Below are 15,096 nucleotides of genomic sequence, written 5' to 3'. Positions count from 1 at the left end.
GAGCAAGTCAGCACATCAGTACTTCCCTGAGGCTGTTCAACCAGCATCAGGTGATACATTTTAGAAGCCTCCTTTATCTGGAAAAGAAAAATGTTAACTTTTGATGATCACAGCAAACACAGTTTACCATGAATTACCTCATTCTCTATTACTACCTCTACCCCCAGCTGCCCTGCGGCGGCTCTCAAAATGTTTGTGGGATGCAGGTCTCACTCCCCCAGCAAGACCCAAGCTTCTGGACTGTCCCCCATGGTTTTGAGCACACAGTAGGTACTGACTGGTTTGCTCCTCGTGGCTGAGAGTCTGCAAAAAGCCAATCACATGGAGAACGGTTCAGAACACACAAGTGTTCAACTTGGCTAGTCTGGGTCAATTTTGGCCTCCGGGAAGGAAGTGCTTCCCTAAGGATTGAGCCGCTAGAGGCCGCTCTGAGCCAGAGCCTTGGTCAACTGTGCACCGAAGTAAATTCACATCAAAGGGAGAAGAGGGTTGCTGAGTAGACTGGGAGTCATGGCAACACCGCGGCTCCTATTTTTAAACTTGTTGGTGAGTAAGCACACAAAGTGCATGTGTGTTTGTGGGGGAGGAGATTCTGATCTCTTTCAAAAGAAAATTCTTTTATGAGGTTTTGAGTTTGCAGGTGGCTAATAATCTGTGACAATGAGATCAAAGAATTCAGCTGGCATCAGCGATATTAGAACAGTTCTTTTCTCTTCTTCCACTCCACTATCTTGTTCTCTACCGGAGGACATCCTTCCTGCCTTGTGTCAGAAGTATCAGGAAATTCTTGATACTTTTAACCAACAGATTCTGAAATTCTGATCTCGGTTTCCTAGGCTCGTTCTGCTAGCCTCTTAAGCAATTCACTTTGTGTTACAAGAAAAATAAGTTCAAACCAGCAAGGGAAAGAACTTTCTGTGGATGCCCCGCTCCTCGTGAGGACAAGCAAATGGACGGTGTGTCGTCTATATGCCCAGCACCCAGCACAGGGAGTCAAAAAACTAGCAGTGAATGTGATACTGGGAAGTACAGAAAAGCTACCCTCCCCATGTCATGTTTCTTTCACTCCCAACAGCACTGCTTTTTTTCTCTAGTCTCTGGCCAAGTATTAGCCTTAAACAAATCCAAACTTATCTGACCTCTCAAAAATGAAGAGTGGCCTTGGGGGACATTTGTAAATCATGACAGAGGCCAAGGTCTTGTTTCGTTTTATTACACGCCCCTGACAGTGATTTCCACGTGTCTGTAACCTCCAGGAGCCTTGGCGAATCTTAAACAGAAAGTCTGCTCTCACTTCAGTTCAAAGGACTTTCAGGTCCACCAAGACTACAAGTTATTGCTTTTTTATATGTGGGCTTAAAGGATTTTGGAATATACAGGACTAAGATAAGAAAAAAAAAAAATCATCCTTTCTAATTGAAGAGGAAGGTGTAAGAAAGATCACAGCAAGGCTGGTAAATATAGACGTGACACACTTCAGGATGGAGAGAAAAAGAAACAGCCTTTGTCTGGAACATCCCTAACACGTGTGCAAGGGACTCTGTTCCTGGGCTGTTTCCGGATTTATCATGGCTTCAGGACACGAATTCAGCAGAGTGCCCAAGAAAGGAAACTATTACAAAACCACCCTGTCCTGCAGGTTAATGATGTGTTCATCGACATCACATTGATGCCTAACTGACTCGGCAGCCTCAGCCACAGAAGGATGGACCACACGGGGCAAAGTACACCTGGAATCCATCAAGACTTGGGTTTGAGTCCCGACTTTACCTGTATGGAAAGTAGGCAAGCGACTGAACCTTTCTGGATCTCAGTTTCTTTCTCTGAAAAATGAAGTCATAATGCCTCTGAAATGTACTTTTAAGATTAAATAAGGCTATATAAAACACCTGGCACACAGCAGTCACTCAGTAACCTTTTTTAAAGTAAATTTTCTAAACTGATGAAGCTTAGTATTTTTAGGTATCAAGCTTTTTCTTGATCACAAGAAGCATTTTTAAATGGAAAATTTCAGACAGGTGTTGTAGAATTCGCTGACTTCTTGAACCAAAGATAATCAATATAATTTAAGCTCTTATTGATGACCTAACAATGACTGTGCTATTTTGCTCTACAGGGATGCGGTAAAGGGGGTATATGCTTTCTGGGGAGTATAAGGCTGTTTGCCCCAAATGATCTTAGACAAACGTTCCTATCGAGGTCTTTCGGTGGGTTTTTCTAATACTTTCTGCACCTTACCATCCTGTTTATTTCTTAATGCTGTCAGCTCACCTACCTGATATTCCCATCGTGTTTGTTATTTCTAAGCTGTTGTCATCTGGTAAATCAGGTAAGCAAATATCTCCAGACTCCACAGGCTGCTTACCAAACATATGGCCTTGACTTTCTCTCTCTAGTTAAGAGAACTTTGATTTTTAACTGGGCCTATTACTGCCCAGGTCAAAAACTAAATTGAACTAAACTAAATGGGACTTGCCAGCTTCCCTTGCAGCTAGCTGTGGCCACTGACTGATTTCTGACCAATGGGCTACAAGCAAAGTATGGGACTTCACGGTAATCTCCGTGAAAGGGAAAGAGCCTGCCCTCCTTCCTTGCTAACTTCAACCTGCTGCTTGAAACTGGAGTTCTGCAGGCATCCTGGGCATGAGGATGAAGGCCATACATACCCTATAAACAAAAGAGCAGAAAGCTAGCAGGAGGCTGGGGCCTGATGACCAGGCAGCTACCGTACCAGCTCTGGACAAACCACCTAAATATGCTCACATATCTTGCTGAAACTGGGTTACTGACACTCTCTGCCACATCTAATCCAACTGTCCCACAAGTGTCTTAGACGTATGTATAACATTAGAGTAAATGAACTCTGAGATAAAATAAGCCACCTTCATCTTAGGGCAAGAATTTTGTGTCAGTGATTTTAGCTCAAAGCCCTTTCCTACTTTCTTTGTGGTTCAACATCATACTGTTGAATATGTGACCCCTCCTCCCCCAGGTAAAAGAGGTAAGTCTATGTGTGAACACACATAAGCTGTGGAAACAGAGCAGTGAGAGTAATGGCCCTGCATAGCCTGTGGGACACACACACACACACACCTGGCTTTTTCTCTACGTAGTCAAAATGAGAGAAATTTGACATATTATTAAAATCTGTGTAATAATGGACTATATTATAATGACATTCTATTGCGCTATTTTTGCCTAAACAAAAGTTCCTGATAGATTTTTGTTCAAGGACCAAAAAAAAAGTAGGTAGGAGTGTCTGGAAATGCTGCTGGGGAAATGAAAAGAAAGTAAGTATCTGAGTTTTCTCTGCTGATCTCCACCGTCCATCTATGCAGTGAGTGGACAAAGCCCTCACAGGTTTGTTGTAATGATTTGGTGAGATGACGTGCATGAAGATTCCTCGTATGAAAATCGTCACTTTTATTTCCATCATTATTAGCCATGATCATGAATGACTTGAAGGTTCTGGTCATCTGGTTTGACGTCAAACACTCAATGTACTTTGACACACAACCTCATGTGGACTCCGTGTGTGGCCTCTTTCAGGGAATGGTGAAAAGGACCACTTAGCGTGAATATGGTATTGTCACAGTGTGGCTTCCACGGCTATTTCTGCTGCTTTGTCAGGGAAGATCTTTCCTTCAGAAAAAGAAGACATTTATGAGTTTCTTAAAATTATATAGACCCACTTGCTTACTAAGTTTATCTCCTTTGCCCAAACAGTAAATGTGCTAGGGTTACTTAGCAACCATCCTTACAGCCATAGAGATTTTAAAAATGAAATCAGAGTGGATGGAAGACACCTTGTTGATATTCACCAGCCCTAACTGCAGGCAAGCCATTTTAAAGGATTCTTCCCAGCTTCTGTCCCATCCGCAGCCATGCGCATGCCATCAGCGAAATGGTTTCAGCGATAGGAAGAAGTGGGGAGATGTCCTATGTGAAAGTATTTTCACCCAGTTCTTTGAATAATTCTTTATCCACTTGACAGATGCCAATGCACATACAAATACCCGTGCTGTCTGGATGTCTAATACACGTGCACTTGGATGTGTGTGCGTGTGTGTGTGCATGCAAGAATTCCACACGGTCATGTATGACCACAGAAAGTGAAAGGCAGGAAAGCCGTTAAAGCTTGTGCAGGAAAGCTGGTGAGAAGAAGAGGGGCAGCAAGAGATCAATGAAGAGAACACCCCACGGAGAGGTAGGGAAGAACAAAGAAGGAAAGGTGAGGGGCGGTGTGAGGCGGCAGTGAATGAGGGAAAGCAAAGCCGGAGCAGCGAGGGAGGCGGTCAGCAGCCCCCGGCCGCCTGCTGCTGCTGGCGGCCGAACAAGAGGGAACAGATTCTAGCAGCAGGGGCTCTAATCTGTCAGCAGCAGTCCCTTCATGTGTGACCAGCCGGCCCAGCTTGGGGACTGGTGCCAGTCTGCACACGCTGACCCTGCCGGGCCCTCCCGGAAGAGAAAGAGCCGCTGATGAAACCCTGAAGGTCCGGGGAGGGCTCCCCGACCCCAGCTCCCGCCGCCGCCGCCGCCTCCTCCCCTCTACGCGCCCCTGTCTGCAGCGCTGGGTCAGATCCCTCAGCCACTCCTTCTGAAGGTCAGTCATGCTCAACACCCTGCTTCCTCCCTACCCTTAATGGCCACATCAGGTCCTGGAGGATTCTTTCCAGGAGATGACCACCTACCCATCCATGTCAGCTCCACTGGAGAGGAAAGAAAGAAAGGCTCAGACCATCATTTATTTAAAATGTGCGAGGTCTTGTATAGATGCAGAAGCCACAGAACCACTTCTGCTCTCAAGAAGCTTGTGTCTGTTAGGCTGACCTTGGCCGGCTGTGGTCAAGCCTCCGCTCAGCCATCCAACCCGTGTCTGTAACCATAAATGACGGCACTCGCGCTTTCTGGCAGTTCGCCCCCATCCTTACCGCCACTCAGCCAGCCTTTATCCTCTGGTGGGAAGAGACAGCAGATGGAGAAATAACTCCCACTCAGTTCCTAAATAACACCAGCTTCAGTTCCCATTAACTGTGAATTTGCACCCTTGTCTGGGTAAGAACCAAGGGAGCAAGGATCATGGGGACATTGCCAGACCGAGGCAAAGGTTAACAGGGGAGCCCTGGCTGCCTGCCAGGCCCCCCCCCCCTCCGAGGCCGCGGGCAGGCAGCCGGGAGGCGGCGTGCTCTCTGCAGAGCACTGCTCCTGCCACTGGGACGCCTGGGTTCTGCCCCCGCCCGCCCTGCCTCTGAGAGACGAGGGACCACTCTGAGATTCTGTTCTCACATTTGTAAAATCCATTCGCCATCCTACCTACCCTCTATCCCGTGAGAATACGTAACTTGAAAGGGTTGGATTAGATGAGCACCGAGGCCTCTCCCAGCAGCGGTGCTCTGATTTGAAGCCAAGGTTTCTTTAAAGCTTCATTACTATGCAGCAGGGTGAGGGGCTGAAATCCAGGTCCCCGAGGCAGATCCAGGCCAGGTCCTGGCATCACACTGCCCAAGCATGGGCCTCGGGTTTCTTAAAAACATATAAAATGGGGATAATGATTCCTGCCTTCATTCATGCTCTTACCGGACAAATATTTATCAAGTACCTACAATGTATCGGGCACTGTGCTAGAAAACACAGAGATGAAAAACAAATGCTGCTCTCCTGGAGCTTAAATTCAATGAGGAGAGTGAGACAACAAAATATTTTAAAAGAAAATATACACAATATGTCCGATAAGTGCTACAGAGAGAAATAAAGCAGGAGAGGACAGGGAGCTTGGGAGGATGGGAAGGGCAAGCTGCCCTTAAAAGGGTGACCAGGGCGTCCCTGGTGGCGCAGTGGTTGAGAGTCCACCTGCCAATGCAGGGGACACGGGTTCGTGCCCCGGTCCGGGAAGATCCCACATGCCGCGGAGCAACTGGGCCCGTGAGCCACAACTACTGAGCCTGCGCGTCCGGAGCCTGTGCTCCGCAACAAGAGAGGCCGCGATAGTGAGAGGCCTGCATACCGCGATGAAGAGTGGCCCCCGCTTGCCGCAACTAGAGAAAGCCCTCGCACAGAAACGAAGACCCTACACAGCCAAAAATTAATTAATTAATTAATTTTTTAAAAAAAGGGTGATCAGAAAACGTCTCCTGAGGACATCTGCGTGGAACAGGAGTTTTGTGAAGAGCCAATTAGATAACTGTACAATGCCGCGTGTGCCGCAAGTATTCAGAACGGCAACCAACAGTGGAGTTATTAACTTTACCAGCCCGGCTGACAATGGGGCTGCTTCTGAGCATCTACCTGTGACCCTCTTCTTAACTCTGACCATCGTCACCAACCCACATGCTTTCTGAGACAGAGTCTACTCTCAGAATGAGCCTGTCTGCTCTCTCCACGGAGAGCCACTGGCCTGCTCTGCTCTCATTTCCTTCCTCTTCAAGACCATCTTATTCCTTCCCGTGGATACTGGACCACCTGTGTCCTCTTGCCCAGCGCAGATGGGCATCCTGCCCCCGCTCAAAATTGTCCTCGGTGAAATGGAATTCTTTTCCCACTCACTCCCCCTCTGTGTCTCCTGCCCTCTCCTCCAAATTGTAAATAGTTTTTAAAAGGAGGAGGAAAAAGAGTGGGGAGGAAGAGGAGGGGGAGGAAAATGAAAGAGAAGACAGAAGAAAGAAACACCAAATATGTCATTGGTAAGTTTTAAATTTTGCAAGTCAGCTCTAGAATCAAATAGTGACCAAGGAAAGAATCACGTAGGGGTCTCAGTGTTAAGCACTGAGCACGCTCTTCACAGGTTTGAATTTAAGGGAAAGAAGAAAAATCACTTGCTGAAATGACCATCTATACATGTGACATGAGGAAGGTGGAAGACTACAGACAGACAGCAGAGCTGAATAATGCTCACATTCCGTCATTCCTCCATGAACAAGCTTGCTTTGCCTGAATTACAATCAGCAGTGAATGTGCCTTTCGGGATAGTTATTAGATTCTGCAGTTATTTTCCCAAATTTATACTTCCTGCTACACCATGGAGCAGATAAAGTCTGTCTCTATATACGCAGGTTGTGTCTTGCTTTACTGAACATTTCACACGAAAAATGGGAATTTCCTTAGATTCTAGTAGATTTCTTTAATCAGGTAAAGGCCACCATGCCTGACAGTCCGCTTATAGCTATGCGTTCACGGAAACTTTTGACTGGTTCACGTGTAAATTATATTAAGTCAGCCTATAATACATGTTTGCCTTACCGTAAATCTGCCTGCGCTTGGCACTCCACGAATATTTAACAACAACTAAGAGACAGGTAATGACCAAGCCAATCTTGCCCATGGTGTCTAAAAAACTAATTGACTCAATTCCTCGTTTATTTCTTAACGTCTCAGCACTTTCCAGGCCAAGAGTCAAGGAGGCATCCCATGGGAACAATCCCGCTAATACAATAGTTTCAAGGATGTGGCGTCTGCCCCAAGGTTAAAGGAAGATGGTGTTCATCACAGCTCTTTCTTTTTTTTCTTTCTTTATTTTTGCAGTACGTGGGCCTCTCACTGTTGTGGCCTCTCCCGTTGCGGAGCACAGGCTCCGGACGCGCAGGCTCAGCGGCCATGGCTCACAGGCCCAGCCGCTCCGTGGCATGTGGGATCTTCCTGGACCGGGGCACGAACCCGTGTCCCCGGCATCGGCAGGCGGACTCTCAACCACTGCGCCACCAGGGAAGCCCCATCACAGGTCTTTTAATAAGAACCTAACAAAGCACCTTTCTTCACATTGGTTATCCCCATCTCTCAAAGGCTGGGCCAGAGGAGGATTCTGGCCTTTAGAGGTGGTGAGTTTCATGGGGAAGGAAGAATTTGGGGGTGGCAGGGGATAGTGCAAAGCAACTGTTGAGTAGGAAACCTGAGGACACAAGGGGAAAATAATTAGGCAAGGTTCATAAGAGGTTTTCTATGTTGAGATCCAGCCATCTCAAAGAACAACTGCTCTTTCTACAAGTCCCCAAAGTTGCCATGTATGAAGAGTAGGAGCTCTGGGTCCCCAGGACAGAAAGAGAGTCCAGAGGTGAGTGGCAGGCATGCCACCAACTACGTGAGAGAAACGCACTGGCCAAGTACTGGAGGCACATTGAGAAGGAAACTCACCGTCAACTGCTCCTCCAGGAAGTGATAAAGGAAAAATATAGACAAGGGCCTATTAACAGCTACCAATTCTTCTCTAGCTCAGAGGGGTAAGGGAGAGTTTAGACAACTGGTCTGACCACTTTCTAAACACTTTCAGATCATCTGGTACCAAAAGGGTTTCAGAATTTTCTTGGGAGCTAAGAAGATCTTTCACCTCGAGAATGCACGGCATAAGAAATTCTCCAACTCTTTCAACCAAATAAAGCTCCCAGCTGGGGGCTTCCCTGGTGGCGCAGTGGTTGGGAGTCCGCCTGCCGATGCAGGGGACGTGGGTTCGTGCCCCGGTCCAGGAAGATCCCACATGCCACGGAGCGGCTGGGCCTGTGAGCCATGGCCGCTGAGCCTGCGCGTCCGGAGCCTGTGCTCCGCAACGGGAGAGGCCACAACAGTGAGAGGCTCACATAAAAAAGTAAAAAAAAAAAAGTTCCCAGTTGGAATAAAATGCTCTCAGCACGTCTTGGTATAAGGGCTCTGTACTACATTTACTAATAAGGCATAAATGAATGCTAATAAATGCTAATAATTAAAATGAATTCTTAGGGTACAAAGTAGAACGGTCATATTTAGCAAAAAAAAAAAAAAAAAAAAATTCAGGAGCCCCGTAACATTACAACAAATTATCTTTTAATATCAGTATGTCCCATGCAATATTGGGGCACACTTATGCTAAAAAAAAATTTGTCATTGATCTGAAATTCACATTTAACTGGGTTTCTGTATTTTTCTTGCAACCCTAGTAAAAAGCCTTATCCAGCAGCCCGTAGCCTATCTGGAGACAGTCTCCAAGTCTACAGTGGGCCAAGTTTCCAAGAGCTAAGAAGTTATCTGTAAGGCATCTGGATTGATACGTGACAAGTAGCATTCACTGGACAGTGAACGAAATAGTTCATTCTAAGGGTCCTCTCTGAGGATGTTTGTTTCCTTCCATAACTAACAAGTACATCACTTCAAATATGTGTCTCTCTTTAGGACTCAGGGATGTCACAGAACCTCCTGTCTGTGATCCTGAAATCTAGGCTTAGGAACTTCCCTCGCGTGGAAAGAAAGCCACAGTCTGGTCAGGTATGAATGAGGGACTTCCCTCCCCTTGCAATGCTTCTGGGGACGGACGACAGGGCCTGTGAATGCTACTGGGTTTTCAGAAAGTGAGACCAGAAGACGTTTCCCGACTCTGTATTTCCGGCACCATCCCTGGCTGGGTCACCCCCAGGTACGTCCTGAGGAGCCTTCCTGCGGCTGCTGCTGCTAATGATGCTGGGAGGTGAGCATCAGGCCAAAGGCAACGGTTAAGCATTTGCAAGATTTCCCGCTGTGGCTGCTTGGTCTGTTATTTAAAAGAGTGACCCTAGTGAGACCAGAGCTCTGAAGGAGGGGCTGGATTCCGACCAGGGGAAGGAGGAGGACCGCTGACCGAGGATGCCTAATTGAGTCGCACTGATGAGCTGAATGCTGTCCTCCTGTGAGTCCCTGTTCATCAACCCCAATCCTTCCTGGTCCTGATAGAAAAACATATTAAAATGCTAAGCGAGGCTAGGAATTGGACTCTAGAACCACGGGAAGCTGCATTTGGGAGGAGGGGAAGGAAAAGACAATGGAGAAGAGTGAGGGATGCAGGTCTATGGACAAGGGGAGACAGCCCAGAGGAGATGCCCAGCAGGCAGTCAGGTGGAGAAGCCTGGAAGATTCGGGGAACCGGGGCAGATGAGAAGGTTCATAGAGGAGACAGCTTGGTGGAGAAACGCTCTGGTAAGTCTGGTGAGACCTTTACACAGTGTACTTGGGACACTGAGGGAAGGTGGACTCTCTCTCTGCTCTGCCCTGGTACTGGAGGAATGTATGAATAATCGGCTGCGCCGTCCTTGTTCCTTTTAGGACCTGCTGCACTTGAGAAGATGGAGGGGTGGGCGCTTGCGGTTCTCTTGACAATAAGCTCTAAGCACGGGGTACAGAGGACTGAGGAGAGCCACCCTCCTGAGGGGCCATAAGAGATGGCGACAAAGGTTACAACCAATGGTGGTTCCAAAGATACAGTGGTTAGAGACCTGGCTTCCGAGATAACAGTTACAGTCTGATGTGAAGTAAGCCAAATGGGAGATACTATCTTCAGAGAGCTGCTTACCCAGAGGAAGCTCTAAGGTAAAAGCAGGCATTCCTGAACCACATGTATGAACCCCAATGTAATACCCACTCGATTTCCTTGTGTTGCTCGGCAGACGTTTTCTGTTCGCTCATCTTGGTTTCAATGAACAAATATTTGGGAAAATAAACTGAACTAGGGAGAAAACATGAATGTACAGAACCGAATATGTAGTAAGTTTTTAAAGGAGGTGCCCCTTGTCTTGCAAAGAGGAACAGAACACAGACGCTCCCGTAGAGCAGGGAGGCACCAGGCAGCTCAGCAACTCAGGACGTCATGCGTTTGCTCCAGGTGTCTTCCCCGGTGCCACGAGAATGAGGAAGACAGAAGGGTCCCCGCTTTCAGAGAACTTACAGGGAAGAGAGATAATAAAGCACAGAACGACGATCGTCTTTATTGGAAAGGCACAGGAGGCGGGGCAGGCGTGTAACCGAGTGATATTAGTCCAGGGCTCAGCTTTCAGGGGAAGGGACGCCAAGACTGAATCCTGAGGGATGCAGAGAAGGAGGCAGGGAGAGGGGCACGTGCATCTGTGTATGGCTGGGCAGGGGCGCCTGGGGAGCACATTCAAGGCAGCAGTAGGAGCTGGGAGGGAGAGAGAACACGGGAAGTTCAGCGTGGCAGGAAGGCGGTGTTGAAGCGACGAGGGGCGGGGACGGTTTTGGAAAGCTAGGAAGGCTCGTGCTGTGGAAGGCTCTATAAACCACACTAAGGAGATGGGACTTTATTACAGGAGCAATGAGAAGCCGCTGAAAGGTGTTAAGCAAGAAAGTGATGAAACCACATTTTCATTTTAGATCACTCCGGCTGCAAAGGAGATTGAAAAGAAGCAGAACTGGAAGCCAGAAGAGATTTAAGAGGCCCTGCAGCAATGCGAGTAGAAAGAGGTGGACTGGGCGATGCCACGGGCACGAAAATAAGTGAAAGCTCTCCAAGGCGAGCCCACAGCCAAGGCCATGGCTGGCTATGCAGTGTCAGGGCTATGGTATCAAGGACACCTTGGGCATTTTTACTTTAGGAGACTGGGTAACAGGAGGTACCCTTTATAAGCGCTGCCCATGTGGCTAGAAGAGGGTGGGAGGGTTGATGGGAGAGGAGACAGCTGTGCAGCCTTGGGTATGGTATGTTCTAGGGCGCATGGCATCCGAAGGAACAGATGTGGTCATACATAGACGGACGTGGGGCTCAAGGGAGAGGTTTCAGCCAGCGATGTCCGTCTGGGGGAACTTACAGACATCGATTGTATTCTTGGCAATGGAGGAGAAAAGAAGAGAGTCTAGGGACTTCCCTGGTGGTCCAGTGGTTAGGGCTCTGAGCTTTCACTGCCGAGGGCATGGGTTCTATCCCTGGTCGGGGAACTAAGATCCTGCAAGCCGCAGTGCGCAGCCAGAAAAACAGAAAGAAAAGAGAAAAGAGGGTAGAGGACAGACCCCAGAGAAGCACCAATATTTAAGAGACAGGTAAAGCCTGAGAAAGAATCGCCAGGGAGGCAAGAAGAACGCCAAGATGGTCTGTACCAACATGTAGGGATAACTAGGGATGGCGGAGAAAGCAGAGAGTTCAAGGTGGCGGAATAGCAGGATTGGATCACAGATGCAGCCACAGTAAAATGACTTTTAGTGTCAACTCTGAATTAGGAGCTTAGACAAGAGGCTACAGGGTCCAAGTCCCTTCCAGAAGCTAAATAAGTACAAGTCAGTACACATTCAACCTCCTCTGAATGTATTTCAACCTCCCTGCAGTACACTTTCTAATATTTTATTTCTTAAGCTGGGTGGTGGGTACCTGAGCATGGGTTAAGTTTTTCTGAATATCTCTCTATATGTCTGATATAGTTCATAATAAAGGTGAAATGGATACCCAAGATACACTGTTGAGTGAAAGGAAGGCAGGTTATTGAACAGCACGTCTGGGTATATTTCCATTTATGGAAAACTGTAGCTGTACCTCCACACAGGTATACACGCACCGGGAGACAGCTAGAAAGACAGTCATTAATTATTTCAATAATGACCGTTTTGGCTAGTCAGATTTAAGGTCGTTTTTACTTTTTTTTTTTTTTTTTTTGAGCTCTTCTATATTGTTTGAATTTTTACAGTGTACGCACGTAGCAGTTTTATACACATAACAAAACCACAAAAGCACAGTGTAGAATTTTCTACCCCACTTGGTCACACGATGGCCCCTAAGAGGATGTGCTGCCATCGTAGCTGGATTCTGAGGTGAGGTCGGGGGAGGGGGATTCCACCCACACCTTCTTCTCGTTCAATAAGCCAGACTGACAGCCGCCATCAAAGCTGCTCTACACCAGCACTTAATCTCAAAGGCAGAGAAAGGCGAAGCAAAGGCAGATTAAAAACCAAGGGACGAATCCTCTTCATGTGCCTACAGACCCATGGACCCTATTCCCCATTCCCTCTCGGTACAGCAGTGTCCCAAAGGTAAGGGGGCTGGTCTTCCCTCATTTCTACGTCTGTCTCATCTTTCATAGTGATCAGGCGTGTAGCGGTCAGAGAGACCTGGGTTCAACTCCAAACTGCACCTCTTACTTTCAGCGTGACTTCGGACAAGCCTATTCTCTTGTATTATAAAATGAAACAATTTTTAAAAGCTGCCTAATGAGAGTTGTCACCTTGAGGGTTAAATGAGGTCGAACACACGAAACGCTCGGAGTGAGACCCGGCACACGGGAGGTGGTCGAGAAGAGGGAGATGTTTTGCATTTCTTAGAACAAGCACACAGCGCAGCGAGCTCTGGATCCGGGTCTCCCACCGTCACGAACGATCGCCACCCCAACACCAGTCTTCAACCTCAGACCTCTTGAACTGCCCCTCCCACAGTTTCTGAACATCCAACCCAGTCTTGGAAGCTCTCCTCTGACCTCCCACACTCACCTGTTCAGCATATTGGACTGGTAGATTCTCTTCTCGTGGGTGTTGTAACAGCTGCTCTTGGGCTCGGGGATGAAGCTGTGTTCGGAAAGCATGTCGGAAGCGGCGGTGGTGATGATGGCGATTCCATCCCTCACTCTGGCAGGGAGGCCATAGTCCCATTCATCATAGGACACAGAGATGAGCCCGGTGGGGAACTCCGAGGGCACTGTGTCTGTGTCCCCTGCCACCAGACTAGGCACAATCCACGTGTAGCCGTAGCCAGTCAGCCCTACTGAGTTAGCCACTTCGAAGATGTAGGTGGCTTCTTCCTTAGTACAATAAAGAAGAATGATGGGGCTTTGAAGTTTCTTGAGCTGGTTCTGGATCTTAGAATCTCCATCATCCAGGGACATGTCCAGCAGGAGGACTTCCTCTAACTCCCAGCCCACGAAGCTATTCTCGATGGTGCTGCGAATCTTGTTTACAAAGTCCTGGTAGCCAGGGAAGTAGGTGGTGACGATAGAGAAGATGTACCAGTCATACTCCTCCATGATATTGAGCATCACGGAAGCTTGTTGTTCAATCGATGGGCCGAACTGGAAGAACATTGAGGACTCATCCTAAAGTCATGAACACAAAGAAAGAGAGAGAGAAAAACCAAAACGAAGATGGTGAGGGAGAGTTTGGACCATCTGGATACAAAGGTTTGTGTTCATTATTTACTTTTTCCACACAATGCCTCTAAAATTGGATATGTTTAAATTGCAAACATTTGTAATACTTTCCTTCCTAAAACCTTCCTCTTGAGAAGATCGACATGGGTCTATACTCTTCTTGTCTGAAATCCTTGGGGCTACTGCAGAGCCTCAGGCAGCTTCCTAAAATCAAATATGCTAGTATTTCTAGAGCAAAACATGTGAAGGGTCACATAAAGTGGGATAAAGACTGTAAACAGCGTCATGTCAGTTCAGGTCAGGTTTTGCTGTCAAAGGAGTTATATGAACACAAACACACACTTTCCATTTTTTGAGGCTTTTGGATTCATCAATTGGGGATATGTATTATTCAATCGGAGTGAAGAATCCAAAATGCCATCAATCTGCCCTTAAATCTACCTCTAGTCGCCCAGCAGGTGGGTGGTACTCAGGTATGGCTAGCAGGGAGGCACGCTGTAATACAAGATTTTCTATAAACACATAATTGTTAGGTGAAATGCACATGGAATTTTCTCTCTGTCTTCTACTCTGACAATGAGGTATGTAGGTAGAGTAATGCACAAGTAGTACGTGTCAGCTGCAAGGTAGAATGACTTGTCTTTAAGGTCATATATGATTAAGCTTTATATGAGAACAACATAGAAAGGATTGTTCTTTCTCTTACCTATGTAATGCCACGGGTCTCCGTCTGACCTGTGTATTGCACACAACCCTCTGTCAATTCTAAACATCTTATGTTTCCTCCCACCTCTTGAGGGAGAAGCCATTTTAAATGGGTCCCATTTTAAGCTGTATTTCACCTGCTGTTTGGAGATGTCAAGCCCTGCATTTTGTCTAGATCTTACAGCTAGAAGAATCTGAAGCCACACAGTGAAGACCCTCTCAGCCTTGTCCTTCTCTTTCAGTCCATTTTCCCCTGACTTCCTCCTGGGTAACGACATCTCTTTTCTTGGTCAGTGGCCCCTATCACCTATCTGATGGTTCATCTCCATTTTATAACAATCCAAGCTAACAAAATTGTGTCTTTAATTCAAAGGGGCAGTTCTTTTTTATTCCCCAAACTAGAGCTTCAAAGTATGGTTACAAGAGATCAGGCTTTTAAACAAAAATGATGCAGTGATTTCTTAGTTCAGGAACACATTGTTGTACAGCTGAGAAACCGCGGAGTATTTTTTGGGCAACCGCTATTGAAAAAAAAAAAAAATGC

The 15,096-nt window shown here is 47.1% G+C and overlaps 1 protein-coding gene across 1 annotated transcript in view; it reads right to left on the bottom strand.

The window, feature by feature from the left end:
• Positions 1-15,096, bottom strand: part of GRIN2B (glutamate ionotropic receptor NMDA type subunit 2B) — a 425,420-nt gene that overhangs the window by 178,263 nt on the left and 232,061 nt on the right. The window contains exon 5 of the mRNA XM_030841308.2: positions 13,195-13,793. Within this exon, the coding sequence (XP_030697168.2) occupies positions 13,195-13,793 (599 nt within the window). The remainder of the gene's footprint in view (positions 1-13,194; positions 13,794-15,096) is intronic.

Source organism: Globicephala melas, chromosome 10, assembly GCF_963455315.2.
Source record: "Globicephala melas chromosome 10, mGloMel1.2, whole genome shotgun sequence".
NCBI lineage: Eukaryota > Metazoa > Chordata > Mammalia > Artiodactyla > Delphinidae > Globicephala > Globicephala melas.
This window is presented reverse-complemented; position numbering and strand designations above follow the sequence as displayed.